Source organism: Carlito syrichta, unplaced genomic scaffold, assembly GCF_000164805.1.
Source record: "Carlito syrichta isolate Samal-C Ts95f unplaced genomic scaffold, Tarsius_syrichta-2.0.1 Scaffold148020, whole genome shotgun sequence".
Classification (NCBI taxonomy): Eukaryota; Metazoa; Chordata; class Mammalia; order Primates; family Tarsiidae; genus Carlito; species Carlito syrichta.
In genome coordinates this window covers 344,543-357,169 of record NW_007092116.1, presented here as the reverse complement: position 1 = coordinate 357,169, position 12,627 = coordinate 344,543, and the positions used below count along the sequence as shown (strand labels likewise).

The 12,627-nt window shown below is 63.0% G+C and overlaps 1 protein-coding gene across 1 annotated transcript in view; it reads left to right on the top strand.

The window, feature by feature from the left end:
• Positions 1–2,742: 2,742 nt before the first annotated feature.
• Positions 2,743–12,627, top strand: part of AATK (apoptosis associated tyrosine kinase) — a gene marked incomplete at its 3' end in the record, with an annotated part of 12,131 nt that continues 2,246 nt past the window's right edge. The window contains exons 1-10 of the mRNA XM_021708788.1: positions 2,743–2,876; positions 5,955–6,099; positions 7,870–7,949; positions 8,469–8,587; positions 8,714–8,801; positions 9,688–9,821; positions 11,269–11,353; positions 11,429–11,550; positions 11,911–12,060; positions 12,469–12,615. Coding sequence (XP_021564463.1) covers positions 2,832–2,876; positions 5,955–6,099; positions 7,870–7,949; positions 8,469–8,587; positions 8,714–8,801; positions 9,688–9,821; positions 11,269–11,353; positions 11,429–11,550; positions 11,911–12,060; positions 12,469–12,615 — 1,115 coding nt within the window. The remainder of the gene's footprint in view (positions 2,877–5,954; positions 6,100–7,869; positions 7,950–8,468; positions 8,588–8,713; positions 8,802–9,687; positions 9,822–11,268; positions 11,354–11,428; positions 11,551–11,910; positions 12,061–12,468; positions 12,616–12,627) is intronic.

Sequence of the window (12,627 nt, the reverse complement as noted above, 5' to 3'; positions counted from 1 at the left end):
ACGTGTGTGTGCTGTGTTGTTATAACAGGTGTCATGGTGCCCAGGGCACTAAGAGCTGACACTAGACATCCCTGCTGATGAGGACACAGAAGGACTCTGGAGTCCAGAGGTGACCTCTGGACTGGGCATCTGGGAGGGCTGCCGGGAGGCAGTGTGAGTTTGAGTGTCTGGAAAGATGGCATGTGTCGCCTAGGCTTCTTGCTCAGGTCTCCAGGCTGAGGATGTCAGGGTAGCCGAGAGCAGGTGGGCCTGAGGACCAAAACTTCCATGGGCCTCAGTGTTCTTATCTGCAAAATGGTGTGGTAATGAGTCTGAAAAAAGGGTCTCTGGTAAAGCTCCTGACACACACGTTGGTCTTCAGGTGAGGCTGCTGTAGTCTCTACTGTTCTGGGCACACTGGGGGCTCTGGGCACAAGTGGGGGCTCCAGAAACTGACCTTTTGCGTAGATCTGGAAGTCCAAGTGCACGGCATCTCCTGTGTGGCCACCTCCCACCTGACACATCCACCTTCAGGAACGTGGGCATGGGGTGTGGCAGACCAGGCCCAGCAGTGCCCTATGCCCACCTCCACAGTCCCCTGAGTCCGGCATGTTGTGCTGAATGACCTCCCCCACTGCTGTCCAGCTCTGGCCTGGGGCCTGCTGGAGATCAGAGGGGGTCCATGGGAGGGCCGTGCCCCAGGGCTGGCCGCCTCACGAATGGGAAGGGCCTCAGCGGGAACGGGGTCATGGAAGAGGACCCCAGGGTGACTGAGGTGGAGGTCGAGGCGGAGGCCGAGGCAGAGGCTGAGGTTGGCTGGGAGCGGAGGCTGCAGGGGAGGTGGAAGATGGACCTCCGGGGGCAGTTCCCGCCCAGCAGATAGCTTGTCCGGCCCTGAGGGACGGTGGGCGATGGGCCACAGAGCCTGCAGCCATCTCTGAGGACAGGAGACCAGCTCCAGGCCTCAAGGCCACAAGGGGGGCTCATTCCCCCCCGCCAGTTTGTCCCACGCAGGATGGTTCTGCCAGGAGGGTGTGGGTGGAAGTGGCAGGAGGGGAGTGCGCTGACGCCAGGCAGGCACCAGATGGAGCCGGGAGATGGGGCACCATGGCAACGGAGCAGCCATCCAGGGCGTTGGCTGCTTCCGGGGGCGCTGGGCTGCTCCGCACCTGAGAGTCTCCAGCGTGGGCACCCAGCGCTTATGCCATTCCGTCATGAGAACGCAGTCATGGGGTATTCACACATTCACGTACACACCTGCACACACACCCTGGAAACTGCCTGTGAGTGTCCCTGTACGGCATTGCTCACAGCCCCGTGGGGTAGGGACACGGCCCGGCCCATTGGGGATGGCCGCCCTCTGCGTGGGTTTCCTGCCGTGGAGCCTGGGTCTTGCTTTTTCAGGCCGCCTCTTTAGTTCCCCAGCCCTAGCTGGCCCCTGCTCCAGGCCACCCTGGACCCCCATATGTGGGCATGGGGAAAGCCTGGAGACCTGAGCAGGAAGCCCTAGCTGCACTATCTTCCCAGACCCTCAGGATCACACCACCTCCAGGTAGCCCTCCCAGACACCCCCATTAGCCTGCAGTCTCGGCAGAGCTTGCCAGCTGAGGTCAGCTGTGCTGCCTCGGGCAGGCCCCCTTCCCCACTGAGCCTCTGTTTTTTCGCCTGTCCAGTGGGGTGGAGGTGGCAGTTGCCTCAGTGGGTGTGCCGGGTCAGGTGACGGGGTCTCAAGGAGCTAGTTATTGGGAGCTGAAAGGTTGCAGGTGCTCTGTGCTAGAGGCACTGGGGATGGCTGGGAAACCTCCAGGGGCCAAAGGGAGGAGAGAGGACAGAGGAAACCCTTGGGAAAGAGGTGAGAATTGGAGCCAGGGTGGTGGGACGGGCCAGGATGGAGATGGAGCTGTTGGCTCAGAGTGCCCGCCTCTGTCCAGGGCATGCTTGGGGACCCTCCCTCTGCCGTCCTGTGGGAATCAGATGGACAGAGCTTCCCCAAAGCCCCGGTTCAGCTAGGATGCCCTAATGTGGGAGCCAGACCCTGGACCCGTAGTTGGGTGCTGGAGGTGGGGCATGCTGTGCTATGTTTCCCCATCTGAGATGAGGGGTTCATGGGGGCCTGGGGCTGCAGAAGGGGGACAGAGACAGTACCAGAGGGGCCCTAGTGTGCGTTCAGCAAGGGGACTGCTTGGTGACGCCAGGCGCATGGGGAAACCCTGCTGCACGGCAGACGGACACCTTCTCGGGTACAGCGGGGTCCCTGCACCTCAGAGGCCAGGAGGGCCTTGTGTCTCACGGCCCTGACCCCCAGCTGTCCAGAGCCCGGCATGTGGCCAGTGGACGGCAGCCAGCTCCACTGTCTCCCCTGCTTGGTGGGGTCTATGACTCCTTCCCACCCCTAGAGGAGCAGGTGGGATGACCAGAATTGAGCGAGATTAGGTAGGGGGGTCCTCAGCAGCCCTCAAGACCTTGACCTCTCAGAGAGGTGTCCATGAACCCGAGAACTGAGAGCTGGGCAGTCTGTGGCCACTTTACCAATCCAGCATCCCCCCAGTGAGATCACAGTGGCGCCTTGTGGCCGTCCGCAGGACTGCAGGCTCTGGCCACCTGCTCTGGCCGCGCCTCGTGGAGCAGGGGGTCGGGTGCTGAGGCTTAGCCCTGATGCGGTGAGTCCAGGCTGGGCTGGGAGCCCGGGGCCGGCGAGGACAGTGAGCCCCTGGAGTGGGCACCTGGGGCACCGGCTGCCCTTCACCCGTGCTCTCTCGGCAGACGGTGCGCCGCTCAGCGAGCTCTCCTGGTCGTCCTCCCTTGCCGTGGTGGCTGTGTCCTTCTCGGGGCTCTTCACCGTCATCGTCCTCATGCTGGCCTGCTTGTGCTGTAAGAAGGGCGGCATCGGGTTCAAGGTGAGGGCTGGGGGTCTGCAGGGGCAGTCCAGGAATCACATGGGCTGAGGCCCTCTCGTGTCCACCTGACCCTGAGCTTCTCTCCCTTCTGGGGCCACCAAGGTGGCTGCTGGGTGGCTGTAAATGCTGCAGAGCCACCGGGGGAACTTCTGGACCCAGACCTGGGATCTGGGGCTCTTGGGGACCCTGGCCACCGCCTCCTCTACTTTAGTTGTCCTCTGTGGGAGCGTGGCCTGTCGTCGTTCTATCTCAGCCTGGAATCAGGCCTCTGAGTGCTCAGGGAAGCTGAGGATGGCCCTGCAGGGGGCTGGTGGGAAAGGGAGTTCACTTTCCCCAGGCCCCTGAGTCCTGGTGGAGGAGCTGCACCAGCAGGGGCCCCTCAAATACCTGCTCAAGCCTCCCACATGTACATCCCAGCACCAAAGCCCAGGGTGCTTGGAATCACCATGGTCCGGCACCTTCTGCCCTCAGAGGACTTTGTTCAGGGGTGAGATCAGGTGGCTGGTTACGGAGCACAGCCAAGTAAGTGCACAGCCAGTTTCACTAAGCCACCCTCCTTAGGCTGAATCCTAGAGCCAAAGCCTTTCTCCTCCTAAGGCTGGGGGCCAAGTCCTGTCCCCGTACCCTGTAAGTCCCCCCGCCGACCTCCCCAAGTCCAGCTCGGGGAACCCAGCAGGAAAGCTTAGAGTTAAGAAGCCCAACTAGAGGCACCTGTCCCAGAGCCTGTGTGGGCCACATGCCTGTCAATTAGCAAATTACAGATTGGACTGGCTGGGCACCTCTGGTTATTCACACGCCCATGCGGGTCAGCCCACCCCCAGGCTGGATAGAGGTCAGAGGTCAGGATGGGAGGAGCCACCCTGTGACCAAGCACAAGACCCTGTCTGTATTTCAGGGGCACCTTCGTACTAAGTGACCCAGGCCCTGCCGACGTCACCGCCTCCATTTTAGCGAGATAGCCCTAGGGCCTGCCCTCCCTGTCCCTGGTATATTCTGTCGCAGAAGTATGCCACCAGCCTGGCAGGTGAGGGTGAGGAACATTTGCCTTTTCCAAAGTCCACATTTGCCGCTTCCTTCATTCTTCCAGAATCTTCTGAGGTGGGCCCAGATGTACATCAGCCCAGGGGGAACTGCATGCCTGAGTGGTAGGGCCATGTCCCCCACCCTCCCCGCGAGAGGTGTGGGGTCTGTGCTTTTACCCAGAGATCCCCTACCCCACCTTGGAGACACATCTCTCTGACCTGCTGGCCACTAGGGGCGGGGCCAGGCACAATGCTGGGTGTCTTCCTGGAGCATCCTGGGACCAGAACTGCAGGGTCGCAGGGGGCAGAAGTGGGGGTGCAGACCCAGCGTGGGACGTGTGGGCCCATTGTATAAGCAGTCCCTCCTCGGGGCATTGCGAGAACAAGGCCCCAAACAAGGGCCAGCCACAGCCCCTCCTACCCGCGCCCTCCTCACCTCTTGGGGAACATGGTGCCCGGAACATTCCAGCGTGCCTCCCCGGGAGGGCTTGCCTCCACAGCTCGCTCCCTCCTGGGCTCTGGGGCCAGTGCCGGACTCGCGCCCCTGAAGCTGTGTCCTGGGGCACGAGGCTGGGCAGGTCCCCGATGCTCACCCTTTGCTACCTGATCGCCCGCTGTGCTGGCAGGACCCAGTGGGGGCACCAGTGGGTCCCCAGGCAACAGGTAATGTGCTGGAGCCAGGGCCCAACTCCGGGGGAGGTGGGCATCTGTGCCCTAGGCCCCTTCAGAGCCCAGGTGGGTGAGGCCGGGGCAACGGCTGGGATTAGAAGGCCAAGGGGGATTCGGGGGTGGTCTCCTGGGCCCTGGGAGGGGAATTGCCATGCCCCATCCCTGTTCCCCCATCTCTGAGTAGCCCTGTCCTGTCCAAGTGTGGGCCAGAGGCGGCTGACAGGAGCACCGTCAGAGCCTCACACCCCCATCGGAGTCCAGAAATGGAGGAGTCCTCAGGGTCCTGCACGGGGTACCAGGAGCCCAGGCCTCCTCCCTCTCAGGCCAGCTGTCCAAGGAGCACAGGCTCCAGCCCCTAGGGAAGTCCCTTGACCCCTCTGAGCCTCAGTTTCCCCACTCAGGCAGTGAGGGTTGTGGGAAGGGACAGAGAGCCTATAACAGTACTGGAGATGGGGGCTATTACTCTTTTTACTGAGCAGTTATTTTAAGTCAGGCCCAGATCGTCTCCAGAGACTTTGGCTCTCAGCTCAGGAATGTGTTCTGAACCTGGGGATGAGGTGTCTCCCCTAGACAGGTGCGTGCGTCCACTGCATTTCAAAATAGCAGCCTGGTCAGGAGCAGTCCAGCCCAGGGCTGCCCAGGGCCAGGCTCTTAAGGCATCTTGGGAGCTCCTGCAGGGGCGCGGCTGCCCGGGGTGAAGGTCCAGGGCTGCGTGTGGCAGATGGCAGTGGTAGGTGGGGGCCCTGAGGTGAAGGTGCCCGGTGGGATCGCTGGTTGGGGGCACCAGGAAGTTTCCCTGTCCCCAAAGAGGTGGGGGTTCTTAGCTGCTTCTCCCAGAGGACTTCGGGGCCGGGGGTGATGGAGCCCGTCCCCGAAGCTGCTCTGTGACTGAGTAGAACAAGGGGCAGGGCTGGGGTGAGCGGCAGCTGGGGTTCGGGTGGCTGAGAAGTGTTGGGGCTAATTCTGTGTGGACACGGGCAGCTGGCCTCTGTCCCCTGCCCCCCTACCTCCAGCCACCCCGGCTATCCCCAGTGTGGGGCTCAGCCTGGTTTGCCTGCCGGGTAGGGATGGGGCTGAGGCTGGACCGAGGCACTGCTGTCTGCAGCCCATGGTCCCTTTTCTGGAGGCTGAGGTGGGTCCTCCTAGCTCTTGTCTCTGGCCGTGGCCCTTCTTGGGACAGCTGTGTCCCTGAGGAGGAGGAGCAGGAGTCTTTGAGAGGAGGCAGGCAGCTGGGTAGCTAGCAAGGGGGCTGGGCCGTTGACCCGAAGGGGTGAAGGCGCCAAGCCTGATCAAGCGCCCCAGCCCGCCCACCTGCACCTGGGATCTTTCCATGCCCATCTCCCCTTCCCTCAACCCGCGCACACGAGCTCATGCGTGCCGCCCGCAGGAGTTTGAGAATGCCGAGGGGGACGAGTATGTGGCCGACGTCTCGGCCCAGGGCTCTCCAGCCACAGCGCAGAACGGGCCCGATGTGTACGTCCTGCCACTCACGGAGGTCTCTCTGCCCATGGCCAAGCAGCCGGGGCGCTCAGGTGAGTGCCAGGCAGGGGAAGGAGGATTCTCTCTAGGGCCCAGGCACTGGCATGGGGTGTCTCAGGAGGATGCCGCCCTGGAGGTGGGGGCACATGTGCGGGCCCTGGACTCCCTGTGGCTGCATCGGGCTGGGCTGTGGGGCTGGAAGTGTGTGAATTCCTTCTCTCGGACCTGGGAGCTGGCTGGCGGCAGGCTCTGAGATAGCTCTCCACCCCAGCTTCCCCTGCTACAGAGGGCCGTGGCAGGCTCTGGACAGGGGTGGCTCAGCCCCCAAGTTCTTGGGACAGGGGCTCTTCTGCCATCTCTGGGATGCTTGACCCCAGATTCCCGCCCCCTCAGTGCTGCCAGCCCTGCAGGGTCATGAGTTCTATTGTGCCGGCTTGGAGGAGGGGCCCTGGTGGGGCTCCCCCGTGGGCGGGCTGTGAATTGGCCTTTCACTAGGTCCAGGGTGGGGGGAGAGGGGTGAGGGGCCTTCTCGCCCAGTGGGTGCAGGTGTAGTCAGGGCCCTTGCTGTGGCTTTTTGGTCTGTGGGGTTGTCTCTGCCACGTCCCCCTTTGCCCCGTCCCGGGATCCTTCCGGCAAGTCTGACCACCCACATGGGGCCTGAACTCCAGAGGCTCCTGGTACATGGGTGAGCTTCAGAACCCTCGGTTCTGTCCTGGAGCCTGAGTGGTGGGTGGGGGCCCTCCATGGCAGTCAGATCTCAGGCCCCCTTCCCTGGAAACTTCCTGGGAACACGGAGGGAGGGGGTGTCAGGCTGGGGAGGTGGCCCCTGCCGGCCCTGTGGGGGCTTTGTTGGGGCCAGGGCCTGTTGCCATGGTGACACCCAGCCATTCCCTGTGAGCCAGCCTCCATCTTGGGCTGGAGGCCCAAGGCACTGGTGTAGGCCTCCAGAGCAGACCTAGAGAAGGCCCTCGACTGCCAGCCCCAGGCCACCATGCATGTGTCCCTGTGCCCTCGGAGTCTCCTGGAGGAGCGGTCCCTAGGTGGGCAGGAATGGGGCCTGGTGCTCGAAGCCACGAGCACGTTTGTTGACTGGCCTGAGGCCCGCAGCCCAATTCTGCTCAGCATCAAGTCCACATTCTCTGGGTCTCTGGGCTCTGGGAGGAGCCCCCTCCCCCTGGGCCCTCAGGGCAGTTGGTGTGGGAGAGAATTCAGGGAATCCCTCAGGGTGCGGGCATGGGGGGGGCTCGGCCAACCCTGGCCCCTTCCTCCCGGGCCCTCCATGACCCTTCCTCCCATTGACCTCACCAGCCTGGCCAACAGGAGAATGGGCCCACTGTACTCCGTACGAGGCTGTGCCAAGCAGCCCCCAACAAAGGCGCCTTTGGTGTATCCGATGTGGGGATGCCAGCCTGCGGCGGGGCAAGGACAGCCGCTCCAGAGCCCTCCCCATACCACAGCCCCAGCCTCTTGCCCAGCCGTGCTGCCCGCCCACTGTGGCCCAGCAGCAGGTTCAGCTCCAGGCCCTGCTGTCCTGGCTTGGCTGTCCCTGTGGCTTCAGGCATCCGGTTCCAGACCTTCCCAAAAGATGCTTGGAGGGAGCCTGCGGAGCCGTGGCTCTTCCTGCTTCCTGGAGCCCCCGGTTCCTGATGCAGCTCTCAGGGCGGCCTCTGCCTTAGTAGTCCGGCCTGGCCTCTTCGGCCAGCACTTGGGGATCAGACAGCTCCCCAGGATGGGCCAAGCCGGCAGTCCCTTGAGGGGATGGTCAGGGACGATGGGGAGGTGCAAGAGGCTGTCAGATTCCTGAGCTCCCTGCTCCATTACAGTGCAGCTCCTCAAGTCCACAGACCTGGGCCGGCACAGCCTACTGTACCTGAAGGAGATTGGCCATGGCTGGTTCGGGAAGGTGAGTGTGTCACCTGTGACGGGGAGGGGGCTCTTGCCTGGCAGGTGAGAGCAGGCAGGGATGCATCTGCTTCTCCTGGAAGTCACCCCAGCCCCAGGATCCTCTCTCCAGCTCCAAGGAGGTCCTCAGGGTTGGGGTCCTGGTGTCAGAGGTGCTGGGAGGTACCAGGAAGGGGAGCCCGGGGAGGGGGTCCATGGAGGGGCGCAGCCTCTTGGTCCTGGCTTCTTCCCTGATCCCTAACCTGGATGGGATAACTGGGTCCCTCTTCCTCACTGTGGATCCCTAGAGAAAGCAGAACAGCTGGAGACCTTGAGGGAGACTCACACAAAAGACTCAGAATATTACAGCCAGAGGGGTCACTAGAAGGGGTCCACAACCCATACTGTAAATGAGTAAACTGAGGCACAGAGAGAAGTGAGAGATGTGACTTGTCCTGGGGGTGGGGCACAGTGGACGAAGAGTAAGCCTGGAAGCCCGAGCCACAGGCAGGGGCGGCCACGGTGACGCCTGTCCTGGCAGGTGTTCCTGGGGGAGGTGAACTCGGGCGTCAGCAGTGCCCAGGTGGTGGTGAAGGAGCTGAAGGCCAGTGCCAGCGTGCAGGAGCAGATGCAGTTCCTGGAGGAGGTGCAGCCCTACAGGTAGGGACTCGGGACAGCTTGAGGGGGTGGGGGCGGGGCCCTGTAACAAAGGCCCGTTCTGCGCCGTCCCCTCCCCCTGCATAGTCTGCCCCTCCCTCCTCTCCCAGAGTCTGTCGGCTCTTGCAGGGCCTTGCAGCACAGCAACCTGCTCCAGTGCCTGGCACAGTGTGCAGAGGTGACGCCCTACCTGCTGGTGATGGAGTTCTGCCCGCTGGTGAGCCACCGTCTGGGTGGGGGCTGCCCACTGTCCATCTCATCCCTCTGGTCTGAGCTGCTGCCCAGTTGGGAAACGGGGCAGGGGCTTTGCTGGGCAGGGGTCCTCCCTTGCCCTGCCAGCGTATGGTGCCAGTCCTTCCCGGGGCCCCACCCCACCACTTCCCAGAAGACCTGTGGGAAGACCCAGCATCACTGGGGAGGGTGCTCTGAGGTCTGGGGCTCCTGTACCCCAGGGGTGAGGGGCTTCCAGTGCTGGCCTCTACCTGTGCTTCTCATGGTTCAGTCCAAGGTGTCCCAGACCGGCCACTGCCCTCCCACATACCTGGGCTCCATGGCCTCACTCCAGTTTTAAGCACAGGGGCTTTGGACTGGCCACTTCTCCAGCACCAACTCCAGTCCCGAGTCTGCAAATTGCTCCCTTTTCACATGTGTAGCTTGGACAATGAGCTGAGGGCCCCTGGTTTCCTGCAGGTCATGGGTCCTCAGGCTCTGGTAGCAGGACTCCTGGTTTCTGGGCCTCCCTGGAGCTGGGCTGTGTCAGCTGGTCAGGGGCTCCAGCTGTCCCTCTGGTCACCAGCCCCAGGAGCTGTCATGGCTCAGAGTCACTGAGCAAATCCATTTGGGCCTCTGTGTTCTTGTCTGTGCCACAGGACATGGTCCAGCTGACCCCACAGGCTGGTGGATGAGGCAGTTTAGAGAAGGCATTCTGTTAGGCGCCACCTGGTGTGGGTCACCCTGGTTGGCCCGGGTGGGTGGCTGCTGGCCTATGCTGCTAGCAGGGAGGGGGAAGAGCCAGAGAGCTGGTGGGAGGGTACCCAGGGTTGGGCAGTGGGCTGTGGCGGTGCCCACTCCCTGCCTGCAGTGACTGTGCTGCCTCTTGGCAGGGGGACCTCAAGGGGTACCTGCGGAGCTGCCGGGTGACAGAGTCCATGGCACCTGACCCACTGACCTTGCAGCGCATGGCCTGTGAGGTGGCCTGTGGAGTACTGCACCTGCATCGCAACAACTATGTGCACAGGTGAGGGTTGGGTGCTAGGGCCAGTGGCTGGGAAGCCCTCGGGCCGGGTCCCTGCCTGCTATATCCTTGGATAGGGCTGCTCTTTGTGCCTCGGCCCCTCCCCTGAAGAAGGTGTATGGGTGATTCCTACTTCACGGGGTGCTACGAGGGGTATCTGGGTTCATCTCTATACAACATTGAATGGCCACTCTGTAAGGGAATTTTATCAAGGTTTTTAAGACTGGCAAAAAAGGGGTTTGACAGCTGCTTTGCAGGAGGATTACATGAAGAAAGTCATACTGTCTGGCTGGCCTGGCCTCCGTCCCCAGGAGTCAGCTACCACCCTCTGTCTCCCTCAGGCTCCAAAGGGAGGGCTTCGGAGGCCCCACAGTGGGAGGGAGGGACCTGTCCTGCCCTAGCAGTCGGAAAGATGGGAGCCTAGGGGACGTGCTGGAAGAAGTGGTGAAGGACGCGCGGCTCCGCCAGCCCCAGATGCCGCACGGCCGTCCTCCCCAACAATATCCTGGTGCTGAGTGATGACACACACAACTCCAGCATCAGTGATTTTGTTGAAGAGGGCAGCTGCCAGCCTCCCGACCTGCCCGCCGTGCCCCCGCCCAACCCACAGGCCCAGGACACATGGCCCGCAGCTGTCCCCTGGCACACAGACGTGGGCCTCACGGGGAGGGAAAGACTGGGCTGTCTCCTTTCCCATTCTGAGTCCTGAGCACAGCAGCGATAGAGTGGGTGTGGGCCACCCCCATATTTACCCTTGTGCCCTGCATCCCCAAAAACTCACGTGACCCCCTCCCCCAGCCAGGCAGGGGATAAGAGCCAAGGCTGGCCACTGGGTGGGAGGTAGCCAGGGGTACCCCAGGTGCTTGTAGACCCCACCCTGTCCTGGGACCAGGAGGGTGGCCCAGGGCGAGCCTCAGTCCCAGCCCTGTGCAAGCAGGGCAGGACCTCTGGGACACTCCAGGTCTCAGTTTCCCCACTGGTTCCTACCTCCTAGGGAGCCGAGGGTGGTGGTTTATTGAGGTTGGGAGGGGAGACTAGACTGAAAGGAAAGCTGCTAGGGCCAGTGGCTGGGAAGCCCTGGGAAGACTAGACTCAAAGGGGGGATGCTTTGGCCTGGTGTGCCCCCCCTGGTGTGTCTCCTTGGCTTCTGTCCAAGGAGAAGGGCAGACAGGTCTGGGGTGGGCGCCAGTGCTGGCTGGGCAGTGCCTTCACTGGGAGTCCTGGACAGGTTCTAGCCCTCTCTGGGCCTCATTCACCTCATGTTTGGGGCCTATCCACAGGGACCTTCCAACATGGGCAGTGCCGGGCACAGGGATGGGGTCCTGGGCAGGGATGGGGCGGGCGACCTTCCCCCAGCCGAGCCCAGGGTGCCATCCAGCTGCTGGCCAAAGTGCCTGAGTGCTGGCTACCTTGGCTGGCACAGCCAGCTGACCCTGCCCCCGCCCCGCAGCGACCTGGCCCTGCGAAACTGCTTGCTCACGGCTGACCTGACGGTGAAGATTGGCGACTACGGCCTGTCCCACTGCAAGTACAGAGTGAGTCAGCAGACCGGCCGGGATGTGCGGGGCAGGGCTGGCTGCCAGCGAGTGACCCATCCCGTGTGCCCGCAGGAGGACTACTTCGTAACGGCTGACCAGCTGTGGGTGCCGCTGCGCTGGATCGCACCCGAGCTGGTGGACGAGGTGCACAGCAATCTGCTGGTGGTGGACCAGACCAAGAGCAGCAACGTGTGGTGCGTGTGGCCTGGGCGCCCAGGGTGTCACGCCACCTGCCTGCCTTCCCGTCAAACCCTGGCCGTGGGGGGTTTGATGTGAGGTCATGGGGGGCAGCTGGTGCCACCTGTAACTGCCAGGGGCAGTGACCCACAGCAGCTGGCTTGGTGGGGACCTGCACTGGTGGAGGTGCCATCTTGACAGGGTCAGGGTTTGTAGGGCTCCCAGGACCCACAGTGGATTCAAAGCACACTGAAAGGATGACTGTCCTTGTTGAATGGCAGCTGGTGGGGTACCGAGCTGTGGTCCTGGAGGCGCTGGCATGGTGATGGGAGCTGCCCAGCCATGTCCAGCTTTGTCTTGTGGCTGTTGCCCCACAGGTCCCTGGGAGTGACCATCTGGGAGCTCTTTGAACTGGGCACACAGCCCTACCCCCAGCACTCGGACCGGCAGGTGCTGGCTTATGCCGTCCGGGAACAGCAACTCAAGCTGCCCAAGCCCCAGCTGCAGTTGACCCTGTCCGACCGCTGGTGAGGACCCCAGAGTGCCTCCTGCCCTGCCCAGGACAGCAAGACTCAGACAGGGGTAGGGGGTGGGGGAGGTGGTGTCCTGAGTCCCCAGTGCAGAGGTGGCTCACCTGACTGCCTGTGGTTCCAGCCCTCTCTGGCCTCTCCTCTCCCCTCACGTGGCCTCTGCATCCCTCCCCCAGCAGGAAAGGGGTGAACCCCAGGGAAGTGCCCAGCCCTACCACCTGCTCCCACACTGCTGGGCCCACCCTGGGAGATTTGAGGTGGCACTGAATTAAGTGGGAGATTCCCTTAACTCCCCTTGAGGCACTTGGAGTGTAGGAAAACCCCAATCCTTCCCCCTCTGAGGGGGTTCCTAGCCAGGCGGTGCCTCTGATGTGGTTGGAGCCACCGATGGGGACTTCCCCTCAGGTACGAGGTGATGCAGTTCTGCTGGCTGCAGCCGGAGCAGCGGCCCACGGCCGAGGAGGTGCACCTGCTGCTGACCTACCTGTGCGCGAAGGGCGCCACCGAGGCGGAGGAGGAGTTCGAGCAGCGCTGGCGCTCGCTGCGGCCGGGCGGGAGCGGCCA